This window comes from Plutella xylostella, chromosome 13, assembly GCF_932276165.1.
Source record: "Plutella xylostella chromosome 13, ilPluXylo3.1, whole genome shotgun sequence".
NCBI lineage: Eukaryota > Metazoa > Arthropoda > Insecta > Lepidoptera > Plutellidae > Plutella > Plutella xylostella.
In genome coordinates, this window is record NC_063993.1 from 5,055,197 (window position 1) to 5,076,369 (window position 21,173).

General features: G+C 36.5%; 2 protein-coding genes across 4 annotated transcripts; both read right to left on the bottom strand.

Annotated features, from left to right (window-relative positions):
* Positions 1-1,240: 1,240 nt before the first annotated feature.
* On the bottom strand, positions 1,241-5,107 carry LOC105397988 (NADH-cytochrome b5 reductase 2). Of its 3 annotated transcripts, none has more exons than XM_011570028.3 (6): positions 4,753-5,107; positions 3,539-3,752; positions 3,148-3,266; positions 2,542-2,746; positions 1,980-2,174; positions 1,241-1,552 (listed from the first exon to the last, which is right to left on the bottom strand). In XM_011570028.3, exons 1-6 carry the CDS (start codon positions 4,777-4,779, stop codon positions 1,380-1,382), a joined length of 933 nt encoding a protein of 310 aa, XP_011568330.2. In that variant the 5' UTR covers positions 4,780-5,107; the 3' UTR covers positions 1,241-1,379. The 3 variants fall into 3 exon arrangements, with proteins under 3 accessions (XP_011568330.2, XP_011568331.2, XP_011568329.3); XM_011570029.3 differs by lacking the exon at positions 4,753-5,107 and adding an exon at positions 4,544-4,690; XM_011570027.3 differs by lacking the exon at positions 4,753-5,107 and adding an exon at positions 4,047-4,420.
* Positions 5,108-5,758: 651 nt separating this feature from the next.
* LOC105398051 (proton-coupled amino acid transporter-like protein CG1139) lies at positions 5,759-18,773 on the bottom strand. Its single transcript, XM_038112169.2, has 9 exons — positions 18,410-18,773; positions 14,398-14,523; positions 13,697-13,847; positions 13,181-13,302; positions 12,785-12,869; positions 12,141-12,385; positions 9,789-10,001; positions 9,320-9,489; positions 5,759-6,144 (listed from the first exon to the last, which is right to left on the bottom strand). The coding sequence occupies exons 1-9, from the start codon at positions 18,445-18,447 to the stop codon at positions 5,903-5,905; spliced, it is 1,392 nt and encodes a 463-aa protein (XP_037968097.2). The 5' UTR covers positions 18,448-18,773; the 3' UTR covers positions 5,759-5,902.
* Between the last annotated feature and the right edge of the window lie 2,400 nt (positions 18,774-21,173).

Genomic DNA, 21,173 nt, shown 5'->3' on the forward strand with positions numbered 1-21,173 from the left:
GTATCAGAAATGCATTTAATTGAATGTAAGTAAATATGACAGTAAACATAAACGTAAGTATCATAAATATCTTGCTTTAGTTTGAATCACATTGTAAAAATGTACTATGGTGTAAATTAGGGCATGCAATACCGCAATACCGGTATTCGTAATACCGGTATCAGGGACAAAATTCACGCTTTTTTAAATACCGGTATTGAAAGTTAATACCGGTATTGAAGTAATACCGGAATCGGACTTTTTTAGGCTATAATAAAGCGATTAAGATAAAGTATTCCTATGTACTGTGAAAGCGCACTTGTTTCCAACGGTTTGATGCAGTTTTCGGCCGCTTGATATCTACTTTTGTCCATGCGTAAACGGACACTGGATGTAACAATAATAATTTATTGCAAAATTTTAACACTAATACTCAATTCTCGTAAAAATCTATTGCAAAAAACTGAATTTCATTGCTTTTTCTCGTTTTATTTTAACCTATACGACCTTTAATCACAATATATGCCATTTATTACGAGGAAATCTAATACCGGTATTAATACCGGGATCCCGGTATTGAGTTCCGGTATTGCAACTCAATACCGGGATCCCGGTATTAATACCGGTATTAGATTTCCTCGTAATAAATCGACGGTATTGAGTTGCAATACCGGAACTCAATACCGGTATTGAAAATTGTACCGGTATTGCATGCCCTAGTGTAAATAGAATCATAGTATAAAATGCTTTTAATAAGCAGTGAATAGGAAGCAATAACTTTTTGCAAAATTACTAAATAAAATAACATAGTGTCTTTCTAACATACATGACTGTGAAACAACACATTCAAGATATTGAATATGCAGAAACATAACTATCCCTCGACAAAAAGCCGCTTTATCAAAGAGTTACAAAATGTATAACTATTTTAACAGCCTCAGCATCTACCCTCAGCTTATCCCAACTAAAAGCTTGAACATAACTAAACAATGTGTGAGAAGCACGATAAAATAAGATTTTTGCTCTATGGAAACTGAAATTTACTAAAGTTGACTTATAAATGCAGTTATTGAGAAATTTAGAAATCCCAATAAAAGCTGGACTCTGAAACTAAAAGTAGGAACCAGAACTAGTTCGATTCATTATTCGATGCGCTACTAAAGCTAACCGCAGCTAAACACAGCTTTATGGTTACTGATATTGAAAACTAGTAATAATGCTGCACGTTTCCTTTCTATTTTCTATTGCAAGAAAATTTTAATAAACAAACTCAAAGTAAGACGGCAGACATCTCTGTTAACAGTGATCTCTTTCATTATAGGTGAACCGTTGATTAACCGTTAACGTATGTACCTACTTACTAATAAATAACAATTGAACCCGTAAACAAACGAACTTGCTTAGTAAGCGAAGCGCAGGTCTTCCCTGTAGCCCAGTTTCTCGAGAGCCGGCGTGCAGGCGAAGTTTATCATTGGCGGGGGTCCACACATGAGCACTATGACGTCATCACCGGGCGGGAACAGGTGGCTTTTGATCATCTCGTCGTTGATGAAGCCTGTGCTGTACTTCCAGCCTGGAATTTGAGGAGTTTTGTGAGAGTTACTGGCTTAAAATAGGTTTCTAAGTAAAAAGTAGGTAAGATGATGGTTACATTGTATGCTAAGCACATAGAACAACGCGGACTCGGGTGTACCCTCGCTAAGCACGACCAATGCGCCAATAAGTATTTTTTTAGATCTCTGAGAAGATGTTTTGCAAGGTAAGGCGCGTATGCAATGTGTCAAATCCACCCGACGCACGCCAATGATGCTGTCACCCGGCTACGTCTATCAAAGTAAATGCAATAACGCTCGCCGATTATTTGCTTATTAGTAGATCACAAATCCAACCTGTGCCGACGCGCAAATTGAGGCGCATGTGGTCAAGATACGAGTACTATTTAGTGATAATCACACAATCAATTCAACCTCAATTCCACTACAAAATATTATCAGCCTCACCTTCAGTAGGCCTGTCAACAGTGTACCACACTTTGAACTGGCTCGGGTGTTCAGCCTGGTACTTCTCGAGCTCGTTCCTCAGAAGAATGTCGTCCTCGCTCTGGTTGGCGAACAGCAGACGCAGCTCGGTCTGGTCAGTCGCGTCCTTGCAGATGTGGCGCACTAGCTGCAGCATGGGCGTGATGCCAGTACCACCTGAAGATTAAGTAAAAGGGATATAATTATTTGATGCATGGAACACTTTTTTGTTGGGATCTTCTTTGGTAGACCTCAGCAGACTTGTATAGTATATTCCCCTAGTAATTCACTTTAGAAAGCAAGGCAAGGAGATTGATGGGTAAAAATCCAAATGTTATCGTGCCCATCCCTCTGTATTTCAATTGGTCTTGTTCATTGGTTACTTGTTGGGTCAGTGGAATTTACCTAGATGAAATACTATTTTATAGCGCATTCATTTTACCCACCATTAGGGATCCTCACAGTAATAGAATGAGTACAGAGTTTTAAACCGTGCAAGAGTCTAGAATTGAAAAGAACTTAAGCATGTATTTGGCTATTTTACCTGCAATCATGTTAAGCTTCTTAACATTCACTTTGACTGGGGGATCTTTCCTCATCTTCTTGATGAGGAACTGTCCGTGTCCGGCGTACTGCAGCCTGCCCGAGGGTCCCCGCACGTCGATGGTGTCTCCGATCTTCATGCTCTCCAGGTATTGGGACATTTTACCCCCTTCCGGGAACTTAGGGTGGACATCTTTGAAGTACACCTGTAAATGAGAAATGTGATCTTTTAATTTTGGGTTAAACCTTAGAACTCGTAAAAGTTAAAAGTTAATTATGAATAGAACAAGATAGAATAATTTGTTTTAGATCTTAAATTTAAGCAATATGGGCTATATTACCTATATCATCAAAAGTTTTAAGATAACTAAGATAAAAATATATTACCTATCACATAATCGCCTAAAAATCTCTAAATCTCGAAAACTAAATAGCTCTGTCATCATTACTGTTTACACTTGTAAAATCTAGAATGATAACTACAGTACATTTTGCTCATACCATGAACTTTGGACTTCAACAAAACATACTGAACAACCAAAAATTAACCTTGTACACCTTGAACCTTTTGCTGCCACAATTTACAGGTAATTATAGGCTGTATTACCTTCACTACAAGGTCCACATAGCCTTTGTCTTCATCACTTGATACAGGTGTGTAGGCTCTGATCACCAGGTCGTCTTTAATTGTCACCGACAAATGAATGTGCTGGCCAATGGGTAGACCTGAAACAGAGTAAGAATATTCATAAATATCATTTACTATGAGACATGTAACTACATGTGACATAGGTCAAAGGCCTAAGAACTGTTCATGTAGCACAGACAATTCACCTCATATGTGATTATGGCCAATTCATTACATGATTATAAAAAAGATATAGGTAAGAATTAAATTCAAATTTAGTACATTCTGATTTTTTCATGAAAATAGTATTATCTGATTTATCTGTTTACATATACCACTAATCATCATCATGAAACAAAACTCTATATACCCAAAACATGCTCGGAAGATGGCAGTCCCAAGCGGTATCTCCTTGTGTCATGGCTTATTTCCTCTTTCTCAATCAGAGGCAGCGGGTATTTGACATTGGGGTCCACAAGAGCCACTAGTTTAGTTGGCTTTTTAGTTTTCTTTCCCCACAGGCAGTTAGCAATGACTGTTGACAGGACGACAACAGCACCTGCTCCTATTATGATGGGCAATACCTGAAACATTGATTTAGTTTGACTATGAATCTTGTTTGTTACATGAATTGATATGGAGTTTTTATATTAATGAAATGATAGTTATACCTAGGTTTGGTAAATGCTTTATAACTAAAGAGAGCATAGAAGGCATTTTAATAAATTAAAGAGCAATGATTAAAAGATAAGAATCAGTAAAAGGTAAAAAGTGACATTCATTCAGTTGAAAGTCATACTGATAACATAACTGAATATAGGTTATGATTTGAATAACAACAAGAATATGTTTGTAGTGAATATAAAAGCACTCCTTACCGGAACATTTCCAAAAACATCATGGGTAGCAACCTCTAAATTATCCATGATTATTATGTGAACTGATGTTTAAAATGAAAGCACTGTATGGCTTCTTTTAAAGCAATAATATTCAAACTGCACAGTATAATATTCTCATGTCACTCACTATAATGTTAGTAAAAGTAAACAAGTGCAGTATGTATGAGAGTTACTACTCAGTGTTGCTTGCATGTAAATGATATCAGAAGTTAAATAACTATAGTTGGCGTATCGCGTGAGTGCCGCTAAAGACGACTGGTTGGGTAGAAACAAGAAATAATTAACTTTTTTGAAGTTCATTGTTGAAATGACTTTTGTGACCTTGACATCAGTCGTTTACAGATCAAGTACCTAGTTATCATGAGATAAACGGAAACCGAATAAATGAATGACGAATAATATGTACTGAATAAGCTACATAAGCTGATGTACATAACAAAAGTAGATAATGAAGAAATAAATTATAGGTTACAAACCACACTATTAGAGTCCATATTCCTTGATGATTGGTAAACGATTACAATGTATTATCTACATGATTTACAAGCAATGAGTTTATCCATCACGTACCGATATAAATTGATAAGGGCCGCTTAAGATTTGATAAAGAATAAGCAAAAGCTATTGAATTTAACCTCAACATATTTAAAAACAATCGTAAGTGGATAATACAATGATAGCTTACCAGGGGTGATTTCAGATCAAAACCCATATTTGAACCTTCGTCTTTGGTATTATTAAAAAGAGAAATGGAAGCGAAGCACTTTGCTCTAGAAGTGAAAGGTAAGTCTGCCTAATCTGTAGTTACAGCAGTCAAAGATCTGTTTATCTTTAGCTAGCCAATAATACTATGGCACAGAATACGGTGGAATGCTCTGATGATGCAAGAGAATGTTTAAAATATAGTTTACACACTAGAGATTTCTGGTTTAGGTCAATGACTGGCAATGATATAATTGTTTAAAAATAGTTAAGTAAATACTTTTTGATAGTTACGGTGTAGGCCGGTCTGTATAACGTATTCGTACTAAACTAAATGATTAAACCCAAGTTTCGTTAAATATAACAATTGATTAGATCCATGAAGAATTATTTTTGGTGAATTAACATTCATTTGTTTTTGTTTTCTTGTTTTGTTTCAAATAATCGCGCCGCGCCGCGAAATAATTTGACACATGTCATGTCAATGACAGCTTACAGAAGTGTAGTTGCTACATACTCTGTGTTAATACAGATGCTGTTTTAACATGGTCATACCATAGATAGTGTACAGCCCGGCAAATAAGTTTAAAAAAGGAAATGCTTATTAAGTTCAGGTAAATATCAGGCAGTGATAAAGATATGCCAAGCTGTACAATAAGTTTAGCTTTCGGATACTTAATACATTATCTAGACTTCTATCGACTTCAAGTTCCTTCCTCTACAACCCATTAAAAAAAAGGAATACTTCGACTTCGAGTGGTACTTATAGTAACCAATAATCATCTAACTACATCATTTAAATCTGAGGCGACCAAACTAGGATGATCTGGATGATCCTCATCCTCTCGCATGGATGGTGAGAGAAGTACGTTAGGCGAGGGTCAGGGAGGGAGTTCGTACGCTTCAAGGTTAAGCCTCATGTTATGTTAACTCTTGCTGGTATCTACTATTATTACCTACCTAAGGATTAATAACTAAAACTACAAAAGTTATTTTGTACCATTTATAGATACTCTTAAAAAACAAAATATTTAATCGTTCTTGGTTAATTAATTACATTATAGGTACGTAGATACTTACTATGATTAAATTTAATTACAGTGAAAACTTAACAGTACGCTACACAATCACAGTCAGCCGGGATTGTTAACAATTTCCCGGATACTCTGTGTGACTCCGGTGACTAGTACGAAGAATCCGAAGACGATCAACATCGTGTCTTTGACAAGTATGTAGTTGTAGGGGCCGAGTCCTCGCTCCCAGTGGAATATGAGGTCCATGAGCGCGGGGGCGATGAGGCCCAGGAATGAATAGAAGAAGGCACCCTCCAGCCCGATCACTTGCTCTAAGCGCGGGAGCGTGGCTGCCGCTGCCACTGAAAAAGATTAGAAAAATACTTATTAGAGGTGGCGCCACGACTTCACACACTTCACAGTGGTCTTAGAAAATATCATCATCATCATCAGCCAATAATCATCCACTGCTGGACATAGGGGGAACACCCAAATATTCCGAAAAACTTTTTTCCGAATTTGAAAACACCGAATATGTAATTTACGAAATATTGCAATACCGATTTTTTAAAATGCCGAATTCTAAAAATCACGTAAATTATAATTTCGAATATTATAATCACGAAGATTTGTTATTACGATTGTCAAATACACGAACGTTAATAAATCCGATTACTTAAGCTTACGAAAAATAAAATACCGATTTATTATAATCACGAAAAATACAAATCCCGATCGAAAATGTGATAATTCGTGATTTTGACAAAAAAACCATAAACGTCTTAAAAACCTTAGACCCAAAACCTAAAGATAGGTGCGACGACGAGCAAAGCGAGGAGGAGCGTGTTAGGTGCACATAGATATCGAAAAACAAAGCGGAGCGCAGCGAAGCGGAGCGGAGCGTTTCAAATATAGAGCAAAACAATTGCTCGGAGTTTTATGGTGTTTAACCTTAAAAACCTTAGGACCTAAACCTAAAGATAGGTGCGACGACGAGCAAAGCGAGGAGGAGCGTGTTAGGTGCACATAGATATTGAAAAACAAAGCGGAGCGCAGCGAAGCGGAGCGGAGCGTTTCAAATATAGAGTTAAAATATTGTAAATAGAAAAGTGTTTGTAGTATTTGTTGTTAAGTAACACAACAAAGCAATAAAATTGCTCGGATTTTTAGGGTGTTTAACCTTAAAAACCTTAGGACCTAAATCTAAAGATAGGTGCGACGACGAGCAAAGCGAGGAGGAGCGTGTTAGGTGCACATAGATATCGAAAACAAAGCGGAGCGCAGCGAAGCGGAGCGGAGCGTCTCAAATAATATAGCTTAAAAAACCGGCCAAGTGCGAGTCGGGCTCGCGCACAAAGGGTTCCGTAGCAGCAAAATTACAGTTAAATCAACCTATCTCAAAAACTATAAGAGATACTTTGATCAAACCAAAAATCGTTGAAAGAGTTAATTAGCATGCATCACCTCTATTTTTTTTAGAATTTTATACCCCGTAGTTATAAAAATAGAGGGGGGGGGACATACTTTTTACGACTTTGAGAGCTGATATCTCAAAAACCGTTCACTTTAAGAAAAATGTTTTTTAGAAAACTTTATATCATTTTAAAAGACCTTTCCATTGATACCCCACACGGGTATGTACATCGAAAAAAAAAATTTCATCCCTCAGTTACATGTATGGGGGGCCCCACCCCCAATTCTTTTTTTTACTATTTAGTGTCATATTTTTGTAGCGGTTCATACAACACATATTCCCATCAAATTTCATCACTGTAGTACTTATAGTTTCCGAGTAAATCGGCTGTGACAGACGGACAGACGGACAGACGGACAGACGGACATGACGAAACTATAAGGGTTCCGTTTTTGCCATTTTGGCTACGGAACCCTAAAAATATTGTTAAATTGTATACGGATTATGCTGTTAATAAATACACTATTCTTAATAACTATTTCTTGTTAACTAAGATACATTCGGGAATTTGTATTTTCGGAATATTAAAACTTCGGGATTCGTAATTTTAACAATTCGATATAATAAAAAGTCGTACTTTTAAAACATCGAAATAATAATATTCGGAAAATTGAATTTCGTCATTTTAATAAATATGTTGTTTGAATTTTCGTTTATTAACTATTCGTGATTTTCGTTATTCGGAAACTTAAAATTCGGGATTGTGTATTATTCGGAATTATGAAATTCGTAATTTTAAAAATCGTTATTTTCATATTCGTAAAAAAGTAATTCGGATTTATGTAGTGTACCCGGACATAGGCCTCTCCCAAGGAGCGCCACAACACTCGGTCCTCGGCCTTCCTCATCCAACCACTACCCGCCACCCGCCTAAGGTCGTCAGTCCAGCGGGCAGGAGGGCGTCCCACTCTGCGTTTGCCTGTTCGTGGTCTCCACTCGAGAACTCGTCTACCCCAACGGTTATCGGTTCTTCGGCAGATATGACCTAGGAAATAATCGGGAATTAAATCTGCCCATCATGCGATGCTATATTTAGTTCTTTGAGTGCAGATAAAAAGTAAATAGGTAATACCATACTTGTTATTCTATGATAATACTACGTAAGGTAGGACTACTATAAGGACTGCAGTGGTAGCGGCAGAGATAGGGTAGCGGACTCTAGTATATACCTACTATAAAGTTCAACGATCTCATTTGGTATGGGTAAGTACAATGGAGATGGCACAACACAGGCAAATCCTAATCCCTAACAGTATAGTCAGTGTTCTCATAGGTACCAAGTACAGTAGGTCAGGGTAACTAAATGTAACCTCGAAAAAACGTGACTTTTTCAAAAAACGCAGCATCGGTCATAAAACTGATTATAATGACGGAGATAAAGGAAGGAAACTCATCATGATTGTACCTACTTAGTAACTTTGCATGAGTGGCGGTTGTAGAATGATTATTTTATTAGTGCAATAAAACTTTTATGAAGTGGGTTTAACAGAGATGAAATGCGCACATTCTCATGTTTGCAGAATGATATACGCATTATTTGATTTATCTTGCTTTCTATATTGAAATACCTAGCAGTAATTTACAAAACTGTGATATTTCAGGAAGAAGTTAAGTCTCTGAGATTTTTGATAAAAGTAGAATATACTTAGGATTTTTGCTTTGGTAAAATTTCAGGACCAGCCCCAATTTTATGGTATCATTTTAGGTAAGAGATAGGCTTTAAGCATTGGGGGTACCAACACCAAAAAAGTTAATGAGGGCAACAACAGTAATATAAAACTACAGTGACAAATGGAACGACAATAGCCCGTGGATAGTTTTAACTGCTCGCCAGTGTACCTAATACATAGAAAGAGACCCAGTACAAATATCTGTCTCTATACCAATATTTTCCCTGGCCGGGAATCGAACGGGACCTTCGGTATAGCAATCAGGGTTATAAGGGTCACTATAACCACTACACAATTTGGTCGTCACAATATTACCCGGGCACTCGGTCAATTGCTGGTCGTTCATTGGTCGAGTCTAATCATACCCTATAGATGGAAAGAAAAGAAACCCACCAGTGAGACAAGCGAACACGGCGCGCATGGCGGCCTGCGCGTGGTTGTGGTACTTGAGCGCCACGCGGTCGCGAGTGTTGCGCCACACGATCTCCATGGGCACGTAGAACTGCAGCGTGTACGTGAAGAATATCGCCACCACGATGAAGCTTTTCGCCATGAGTGCCGGCCTGGAAAGGAAATACGTTTGACGGTTAGATTCAGAAGTGGGACGCTAACTAGCCCGGTGAAATGGCTCTACTCTAGTTTTAGGTAAATCGATAATGGATTATGAGGATTATAATTCCAAAAAGGTGCACCGTTAACATTATATCACAGTATATCTACTAATGTATCATAAAGTGCATTGTTTCACTATGTAAACATACGTATATAAGTTAAGTATCTGCATATTTTGCAAACTTTTAACTTTTACAACTACCTAATAATAAAGTTATCTACACACCGTGCAGGTAAAACCAAAACTTACACTTCACCCGTAGGCAGATTCAGCGTGATGCTGCCCTGCGACGCATCCCCATACTTCACGTATCCCAGGAATCCCATGATCATGTACAGCAGGATGACGACTGCCATGGTGATGTTGAGCACCCCGGGGCAGCCCAGGAAGTGCTGCGGCCGCGCCATCGTGTTCTCCACGGGGAGCACCACGCCGATGCCTTCCATCGCGAAAATCACTGTACTGGAACAAAATTGTTGCGCGCATTAGTTTTTAACTTCAGAGGGGAAAAGAGGGTGTTATAAGTGTAACGTGTCTGTGTATCTGTGTGTTAGCGTAGCTGGCAAACGGGTGAACCGATTTTCGATTTATTTTTTTAGAGTCGTAGGAAATGTTATCCCGAGTGTCCTTAGCCATGTTTTATCAAAATCGGCTTTAGCCGTTCAAAAGTGATGCTACTTTCAGTGTAGAATGTCAGGAGTTTGACAGACGACTAGACGACGATTAATATATTGTGCAAATCGCTCTTATAGTATACCGGGTGATTGGAAAGTCGATGTATTCCTTTAAATGGGTTATAGACGAAGGCATTTCCAGTCGATTGAACCCCATAAGTCATTATCAGAAAGTCAACCATTTCTGAGTTATTTAAGTTTCAAGTTTTTTTAGGTTTTTGCCAAAATGTATGTTTTAAAACAATTTTTTTAAAAATAATAACTATTTTTTTAATACTTTTTTGATTGTTTTGGATTAGTGACACCTTAGCCAACTAATTATAATGATTAAATGCGCAAAATTTAACTTAATTTAGACACAGTGCTTCAAAATAGATGAAACATTAGGAAAATGTAACGAAAGATGAAAACAAAAATGCTGAATTAAAGAAGAATTTTATCTGAAAAAAATTCAGGCTTCAATTCAGCTTAAAAACATAGTCAATTTATAAGCTTTAAAATGACATATGCTAATCTAAAATCGATTAAGGTATGACCAAGATATAGCCAAAACAACCACATAAGCGGACACATCTCAGTAGGGAAACGAACAAGATTTGTTCCAATTTTAAGGTAAAAGCTCTTATATCTGGACTTTGTAGAACTCTGAACCTACTGAAAAGTACTTTTTACTAATTTTTTTTAAGCTGTAGTGCCTGAATTTTTTTCAGATAAAATTCTTTTTTAATTCAGCATTTTTGTTTTCACCTTTCGTAATATTGTCTTAATGTTTCACCTATTTTAAAGCACTGTAGACAAATTAAGTTAAATTTTGCGCATTTAATTATTATAATTAGTAGGCTAAGGTGTTACTAATCCAAAACAATGAAAAAAGTATTAAAAAAATGGTTATTATTTTAAAAAAATTGTTTTAAAACATAAATTTTGGCAAAAACCTAATAAAACTTAAAACTTAAATAACTCAGAAATGGTTGACTTTCGGATTATGCATTAATAATAATAATAATAAAAATAATGCATTACAGTCGATTGGGGTTCAATCGACTGTAAATGCCTTCGTTTATAACCCATTTAAAGGAATACATCGACTTACCAATCACCCTGTATTAACTAAGTCTATATGGACTGAATAAATGGGTCTAGGTACCTACAGTTAATAATTTTATAATTAAGTATTTCAACATATTTGGTATGCGCGCACGACACGAGACAACAAAACAAGGCAAGTATGTTAGAATTGCAGCAACATCCATCATAATGAACCAATGCTGACAATAAAGTCAACAGCACAAGAAATCAGGATCTTGCGAGATCGAGACAATAGTAATTACTTCGGCATTCGATTGAATTTTAATCGGAATAGTCGTTAGGTAGCTATGAGCACATACACTTGTAAAGGTATTTTAAATATTGTGAAGATAGCATGCATTCACCAAGAAACTATATTAACTACCTGCTTGTATTTGTTTAATTGAATGAATACCATTTAGCTGACTGTAAACTGACTGACTAAATTATACTACTACATTAAACTGACCTAAAGCTTTATTTACATATTTTATCTAAGTATCTATGTTTTATACGATATGATTATTCTCTTTATAATAAAGTTATGTAGGATTCAATGTTTGTTTTGGTACCGATTGATGACTCAGCGATTTGCGAAGGCGGACTACCGGCAACCTGTACAACTGGCATTTAGCCCAAGGGCAAGGCGAAGAGCGGTTCGCCCCACCGAAAATATATTTACTATACTTCGGTAAGCTATTCTACTTATATTCATAGGTAGAACAAATTATATTTTGTAAATGTTTTTTTAAAGAGTTTATTTTTTATACTTTCTAAAAGTCTGGTAAAAACTTAAGTTTTGAACTTAAGTTTTTACCAGACTCACACTAAACATAAATACAGAAAAGTATAATCTTACCCGATGAACAACGGCAGTCGTCCCACATCGACCGACATCGGCTTGGAGTCGAGGCTCGGGAACTCATCACAAATATAGTACAGACAGATCACAAAAGTGAGGACCAGGAGGATATTCGCGAATCCGGAGAATGGCGCCAAGTACTTAAGGTTCTTGATCTGAGTGAAGATGAGGATAGGAACTAGGAACATGAGGCAGTACATTGTGGTTGTCAGGCTACTGTCGTGGTCGAAGTAGTCCACGATCTGAAATAAAAATATATTATGTAAATGTCATTGTAGTGGAGATTGCTAAGAACATGAACACAATGAATTTACACAGGATTCGTTTTATTGGACACAGTTGTATGGAGTTCTATGAACGTGTTCACAAAAAATTAAGCATTCCTACGTATACCGGATCCAAACCACCACCGCATATAAACTTATATGATAAAGTCCTGTAAAACTGTGCTGTCAGAATCAACCAAAAAATAATAATGTAAGCCTCTGATATTTTATCATTCATATTTCTCATCGTAGAACCGAAAAGGCGATGGATGTCATCATCAGACCAATAAATCCATCGGAACGAACTGCTTACGCTAATAGATATTTACTAATGGATATTTGTCACAAAACAATAACATAATGAGTAATAGATACCTGTTTAACAGACTGGACTAGAAGAATGACGTAGACGGCACAGGCGCCAAGAATGGTGAAAGCCATCGCCCAGTCTATAAATATTCTGAAACACGCAAAATACATTACTAGCCTCTGATGCCATTTCCTGTAAAGGCGCGAGCCGCGAGCCGCGAGCCGTTGGCACTTGCCAATTGCACTTCTGCACCATATTTTGTAGTTATATTGTAGATGAAATATGCTTTGAGAGAAGATGTACCTATGTAAATAATTGTTCCTACAAGCACATACACCCGATATAGGTAAAGCTTCACTTTTTTTTCATCCCGAATTTGAAGTAAACATTAATAGGGTTATATCCAGAAATATATACACACACCATTAAGTATAATACTAGTAAGATAGTAAATTCTCTACCTGGCACCTCTTGAAAATTTTCTAAGTCTCTGCGGTCCGGTGGCAAACACCGCCTCAAGAGTTTCTGCATATCCTAAGGATGGCACTTTCGACACTTTTGATACGTCTTGTGATGTTTTCACCTGAAAACCGCCAAAGATTTTAGGTATATGCAGATATTAGCAACATACAGTTTCGATTATATTATACATAAATAGATTTCTATCTAAAGTAATTTTAATGTATTAATAAAATTTTAATATGTAAATGAGAAAATATAAAGGTTGGATTTATTTTCGAAAACCTTTGCTCTTGTTGTACACTACACTTAGGGTCTGTTCCACAATGTCTGGTTAGTGGCTACCTGACGGATAAAATACATGCTGTCACTTTCTGTTATTATTTTTTAGACAGTGACAGCATGTATTTTATCCGACAGGTAGCGACTAACCAGACATTGTGGAACAGGGGCTTAATCTACAAAACTAAGCAAACACTACAACTGGACTAAACTGGACCGTAGCAGAGTAATTTTACCAGTAAATAGACGCAATGCGTACAGATGTAGCCGAGTATTATCGTTCCGAAGATGCCGACGACAGTTCCGGCATTCTTGAAGGCGGCGGGCATGGCCAGGATCCCCGACCCCAGCGAGGACTTGAGCAAGTTGGCGAATGAACGCATGTCACTGGAAAGAAACGGTACCTAATGAATTACGGAAAAGCGAGTATCTGAAGCTACAGATTCTGCTGAATCTAGATTCTAGATGGGTATCCTAAGTGCATTGTACTTATTCCAAAACGGCGATATGGTTCGCAACCTATCATGTGAGTACGAATGTGCTGCGAAAAGTGGATGGCTCGCTTGTGAGCCACCTCTGACTACCCCTTCGGGGATTACAGTCGTGAGTGCTTATGTATGTATGTAGGTCCTGCTGAATTACTGATAGGTAGGTACTTATATCAATGCTCAAGCGTTAGCTTAGATGCAGGATTACCATCACATTGAGTCCGTCAAGCCAGTTCAAAACCCCCGTTCTCCGGAGGAGCACCTCATTAGTGACATCCAAGATTTACTGGCAGATGTCTAAATATGTTTACTAAGCAAATTAAAGGAAAATTGTGATTGGCGATCTTATCTTCATTTTTAGCTGTCGGTTTTCCTGATACCTGAAGCAATTTTCCCCATATTCCAGATTTAATATACGAGTATATAATGTTATGGTCTGGCTTACTCACGAGTTGGGATGTTCCAACTTTCTGTTTGAGAAAGGATCATAGTCGTCTTTTTCTGTGTCATTTTCCTTACTTTTCCCGTTGATCGAGTATGTTGAGGGGAACGAAGCATTTTCAGTTATAATTGCTCTGAAAAAAATAAAAAATACATTTTATTAATTATTATTAATAAAATAGTTAAACATAACAATATTATAAATAAAAATCGTTCTAATGAGATCAGTAGAGTAGGTAGACACGTTTTTGCCAAACTTTTATACATAAAAACCAAAAGATCCGGTTTTGAATTTATTAGCCTAAAGCACGATATCACTATGAGTCATCAGCTCATCAGCAGACAAAGCCTTTTATACTATAAACATGATGTCATACAGGAATAGAGGTTTTTAGCAATAACAGTAATCGTTTTCAATTCTTTAGTTAGCGTACATACAAAAGAATTCAACGCGCAATATCAAGAATGCTCAATATTAAGTTATTTGCTCCTATTAAGTTTTCAGGCTACCAATATTTCTCTGTAGGAGGTACCTACTTAAATGTTGTTAATATAAGTAACTATGTGCTTTTTGTTAATGAATCATTCGCGTAATTCGTGTTATTTTATCGTAAAGATAAACGTAGATAAACGCCAATTAAGTACAGACATTAAATCCGACAAATCAGTTAAGATTTAAGTCAATCTTACTTTCAACAATGTTGCCAGAAATAACTCACGTGTCAATGTCTGTTTTTATCTGATCACAAATAATAAAAGACTTATCATGAAAGGATTGTTAAAATTAATTAAATAATTTTACATTTAATGTGAAAAGCTTATGTACATAGACATACACACCACAGCTAGGAATACAATGTTTTAGCATCGATAGATGTAAGTTGACATCGCCCTGAATGCTAGGTACAACCCTATACTTGTTTCGTTAAGGGTACCTACCTACCATAAAAGTGCAATACATTAAGTTTTATATGAGTGCCGCACATATGTACATATTATATACCTATTAAGTACTATGTTGATTAATTATGTATGTATGAGCTGTACTATGTGTGAAATTTCGTATCATCAGTATACTTTTACACAACATTGCAAAAAGATTGAGTGGTAATCTTGTGGAGGTAGGTACTTTTTTGATTATAATGGCTGTTTTATTTGCAATTCTTTACTAACCATTTCCTCTGTGATATTAGGGTAAGTATAATATGCAATACATTTCGATGATAACCGGCGATGCATAGCACATTTTACGCTTAGATTTGGATGTGTGCCACAAAATCCAGTTCAAATAGGTTCTCTACCAAATAAACACTCTGGCGTATATTATATTTATTCACGTAAATACGTGTTTATTATCATCACGGTCACTTCTCTGGTCTATTTACGAATCATCATAATGATCAACTAACATAGTACCTACGAGTACCTTATGGGTATGGCACCCAATACAGTTGTTATATATTATAGGTCCTATATACCCGTAGCAGTTGTAATGAGTTTCAACAAGATTCGCAGGACGCATAAAATATTTAATTTATATAGTATACTACTACTTCCTGCTAATCTTGAAAGTTTCATTTGTAAGTATGCATGAATGGATCTCTGTAAATTTTTCACAGAAACACATATAATCGAATCAAATAATGATTTGTGCCTAGCTCAAACTATGAAAGACCATTACAAAAAATAATTCGAATGAATTGATATTGATTGGTATACAATGATTTTTATAGCTGATTTTACAGCACCGTGCTTGTACCTTGGCATTGTAAGATAGGCATATTGTAGTATGAATTCAATATTGTAATTTCCCGCTTATAAATTTCCAATGGAGCATAGTTTAGAAAAGCTGTGTGATTATCGAGATTCTATTGGCTGTTGAAAAAACATCTCTCCGCTCGGCTCGTCTCCGCATTGGTGGAGTGTGGGCTTTAAAATAATTTTACTGCAAGTGTCACAATTAGGATGTAATTTAAATTTATTCTAACACATGTTAGAAATTATACGGCGTTTCTTGGCTAGACTACAGACACGGTAAATTTTGGCTTCCTCATGTTTCTTCACTTGCCATTCTATTACACTTTGTAGTTGGCGATTCGAGCTCCTGTATATCATGAAATCAGAATATCAGATATAAATAGCTACTAGGTATACCTATATAAGTAGATTTATAATCATAGCTAACACGAAATACATAATATACAATATAGTTAGTCATTGTCGTTAACTTTTAATGCTGCATAGAAACTAAGTATACCATAAAACACAAGGTATTCTGCTAATAAGGTCATCTACTATGAAATCACCATCTAAGACTTATAGTATTTATACCAACGTACTGATCAGGTTACTTAAAGCTAGGCTAAACCATTTGTAGAAATATTTTAAGACGTGAGTGTAACAATACATTTGAAAAACAAAAAATATGATGATTGATGATTTTTGATTATTTATGTTTGTAGATGGGTAATTAAAGAGATTCTTTTTGTTTCAGAAGGACTAACTATAGATATTACTATTGGGTTGGCTGCGTATAACCAATGGTACAACTAATTTTCCATATTCAAAATTTAAGATTTGACAATGCGAAAATTAAAGTTTGTAAGTACCTTCATATCGAATCGAATCCAATGTATAATTATTGTATCTACTATATTTTCACATACAAATTTATTTATTTCAAATGGAACACCAGCACATAATGAAAATAAAAATGTAAAATTTGACAAAAAGTTTGACATGAACAATGTAGATAAAGTTAAGCCGTGTATTTGTTCATTCACATTATACATATATTTTGGATTTATAAGAGTGTAGAGAGATGAGTTTACTGACCCTGCGGCTGCGGTACCTAAATGACTTTTAATTTTACATCGAAAACTGTAGTATACAGGATGTGGTAAAAGTGGTATAGTAAGCTGAAAAAATATGACTGAGGGGACTCATTGTAAACAACTTTTACTCTACTACAACATTTGTATAAAAGAAAAGTAGTTCAGGATATCACCGTGACCCGTTTTCGGCATACTCTATATAATTTCGGCAGCCATTGATCGAAAGTCGCAGACTGAATCGGAGCGTTGGTCTTGACACTAAATGGTTCGGATACATTTAACTTTCACGGTGCTCTATTTAGTTACATTCCTGTCTTTCCTCAGACAGTAGTTTGGCACGCTGCACCGTGAGGAGCAATGTACGCCCACGGACTACGAAAATACATTTATTGTCAAACACAAACCCATTTCATGTCGTCTCAGTCGGTTTCGTAATGAGGCGACATGACTGATAAAATTTAATGAAACATATATGATAAAAATATGATCGCAGTTGATATTTCTGAAAAAGATGGTCAAAATAATATTTCTAATAATAATATAAGGGCTTTTTCGTAGTCTATTTTCATATTTTGATCAGCCAACTGCGCAAGAATATATTGTATAAGCCAAGGGTGGCCAAGTGTACCCTCCTCAAGACTAAAGACTCTGTATTCCAAAACTCATGAAGTAATTCATATAACTGAATGGAACGCATGATCGACACAGCTAGAGAGTTTAATGGAGTATTAGACATCAGGATCGAATGGTTTAAATTTTATGGCTTTTCGATGTAACGTATAGGTACCTACATATCAGGTGTTTAGTGACCAACAGGTTCGGTTTATTCGTATTAAGTAAATAAACTGTTACAATCCGAAATAAGTAAATTATAAATATTTACTAAATCTTGATGCTCAAATAAAAACTATTTATTAGCGTTATGATTGTATGAATATGCTCCGTCAATTTTTTTCTATAATGTTACGTGTTATTTGTAAACTCTGTAGGAATGCGTAGCGTAGTGCGTAAGGCGTACCTATGTATAGTAGTGTCAGACATGTACTAGGAAGGTTAGTGAGCTACCTCAATACCAACAACAGATAGTGTAAGTCTCGTGTTGCGTGTACAAACATTTGTAATAGGCATTAAATAAGCATACGATTATGAATATTTAAATAATATGTTGAATAACCACGTTACTTACGTTGAGCTGAACTCTTTCATGTTATAATTGTTCGTCATTTTTCTTGTTTTCACACGTCACACTATTGAAAAACTCCGTCGTGAATGTATATTTTTTTATCTAGTTTTAATTTTCTTACGCCTATGCACACATGGCATTATGTACTGTGAGTGGCGACGGTGCGTGTAATGGTGTTTGCGGTACGGAACTCCCTTTATAAATATACAAGATCACGCGGCACTTTGTATTGTAATGCTCGGGTGTTGTTTTGGCTTTAGACAAGGAGTATCTGGTGAGACGAACCGGTCGAAAAGTTCGTAATTATACGTTTCGCGGCCGACGCGCGACCGACAATCTTGAATGGCGAGATGGTACTAATTTTTGCAGAGAGATTTTATACAAGTTAGTGAATCTGTTGATTCGCATTGATCGCTTTGATTGAGACAGGCCGCGTACCGTGCTCGATGCTATACAATTCAATTACGAGATTATTGTGTATTCGTTAATGTTCAAATTAAAATTTCTAGTTAGGCTGGAGATACGGCTTTGGATTGAAACATTGAAATACATATTCAATGTAAATAGGCGTAGTGACGGGACTATATTAAGTATATCGTGACAAATTCTGGCTTGGGGCCCAGGCCATGGCATAGGAAATGCAGAATCATTTAGGTGGTACATATTATGCGTACCTAACCTGTGTAATTTGTGTATCTAATTTATATGTTAAAAGCACGGATAAGAAACAGGCTAAAGACTTAAGCAAGTAAAAACTTAATATTAAAATGGGATTAGCTTTGATATTCTTGAATAAATTTTGAACTTATAGGTAGGTACAATTTACCTTACCTTACTGGCTTACTTCATGAGTAATATTAGCAAGGAATGTTGTATATTCGAAACAATCTATTATGATTACTTACCTACCACAAAAAAGTAAAGCAAGTCTATTTTACGAAAAAAATAAAGCATCACGCCACTGAATTAATTTATGAAAGTGATAGGCATAAAAATAAACTCATGCGCAATATTGTTAAATATACCTATGTTGCCAAGTACATTTTATCCCAATACCACTGAAAAAAAAACTTTTAAACCTCAGTGCCAAGATGCTCGTGAAATAAGATGTTTGTAATTCAGCTTCTTGAAGTAGACAGGTGCGGGTTCGATGACTACTTTTCATGAAATATTAGAAAATAAAACAGTAGGTATTAAATAGTTTTAGCTAAAGTATTACAGGGTATTAAACTGGCAGTAATAGACTTGAATTGGTCCCGTCTAAGAAAAATAAAATGCCAAAATTAGGAGATTCTATAGGATAAAGCCCTGTATAAAAAATGTTACTGTGTTACTTACACTTTTCAGCGTGGCCTTTCGACTGGACTCCCATCACATCGGTCACCGCTGACCTTCCTGTATAATTAGCAATGTAGCTTGCAAAGTTTACTGGGAAAGTCACTTGTTGGAGATCGTTTTAGCTATAGGAGCGTCCAAATAGATTTAGCTATTCAGAATCAGAAGTTTTAAAGTAAATATTAAGTATAAATAAGCAGAATAAAAGTTTCTGTCTTGTAAAGTTCAAGGCAACCATTATCAACATCGAATTGGGGTATTCGTAAAACTTGTTTAGGGTTATTTGACGACAAGCGATGTAGTTTTTTTACAGCAAACGTAACAATCTTGTTTCGGCCCAGCTACTGCATTGATAATCGGCATCTCAAGGACTTATTCTGAAGTGTCAATGCACTGGTGAATATTTTACATTGTGTGTCTACATGTGCTCGTGTTATAAAGCTACAGGTAATTTATTGGCGCACTTGGCACATTTCCCGTAGCGTGACATGGTATAGATTACAAAGAGTATTAGGGACAGGTTTTCAGACTTTGATCTGTGAGATGATATGATCATAAGCTATATAGATAATAATACCCACCACTTATTTTTAAATAAATTATTCTTATCGCCAAATTGTATGTACATACAATATCTATAAATATGTTTAAATGTATGTTCCTAAATAATGTTTTCTTACTTTGATCGAAGGACTGATGGTCGGTGGAGCAGAAGAATTCTCGAGTGCAGACGTACCAGCAAGTGCAGCGTTGGGCGGCCCCCGCGAGATGGTCGAACGATATAGTCAAGTCCGCGGGGAAGCGCTGGCTGCGGGCCCCTCAAGGTGGGAATCATTAGGGGTGGCCATGTTCAGCAGTGAGATGATGATGATGATGGTGTTCCTAAATTGATGTTTCATTCGTTTCGGGCTTAGACAAGTAAAGCACATATAGTAGTATGTAAGTGGTTGACATATCTCTGGTTTCGGGGCTTAACTGCCTTTGGGGCAGCGGAATCCCTAAACGCAGGTGATGGAGATTGCCCTGCTGCACGTGGACCGGATAGTGTAGTGGTTAGTGACTCTGGCAGCTATGCCAAAGATCCCGTATTCGATATGTAGATCTCAGCTATTGGAACACCCAGGCTTGCTACTCCAGTTTACTCGGGAGCTAGGCTGGCTGAGCTGAAATCAAGGGGATAAGTACAAAGGTTCCACTCGAGAGAGCCACGTACAGGATCTTCACCCCCTACCAGAATAGAATAGAATAGAATAGGTCCTGGATAGATATTTGTTTATGGCTTTGTATTGTATACCTAGACTTTTCTCTCGACGTGGTGTTAAATGTTTGTGTTGTCTGATATCTCAATCCTGCCGGCCAAGTCTGGAGATCATGACAATAACCATCCAGTTTTGGAGGAGGTCCATGTCCTGCAGTGGATTATTACGGGCTG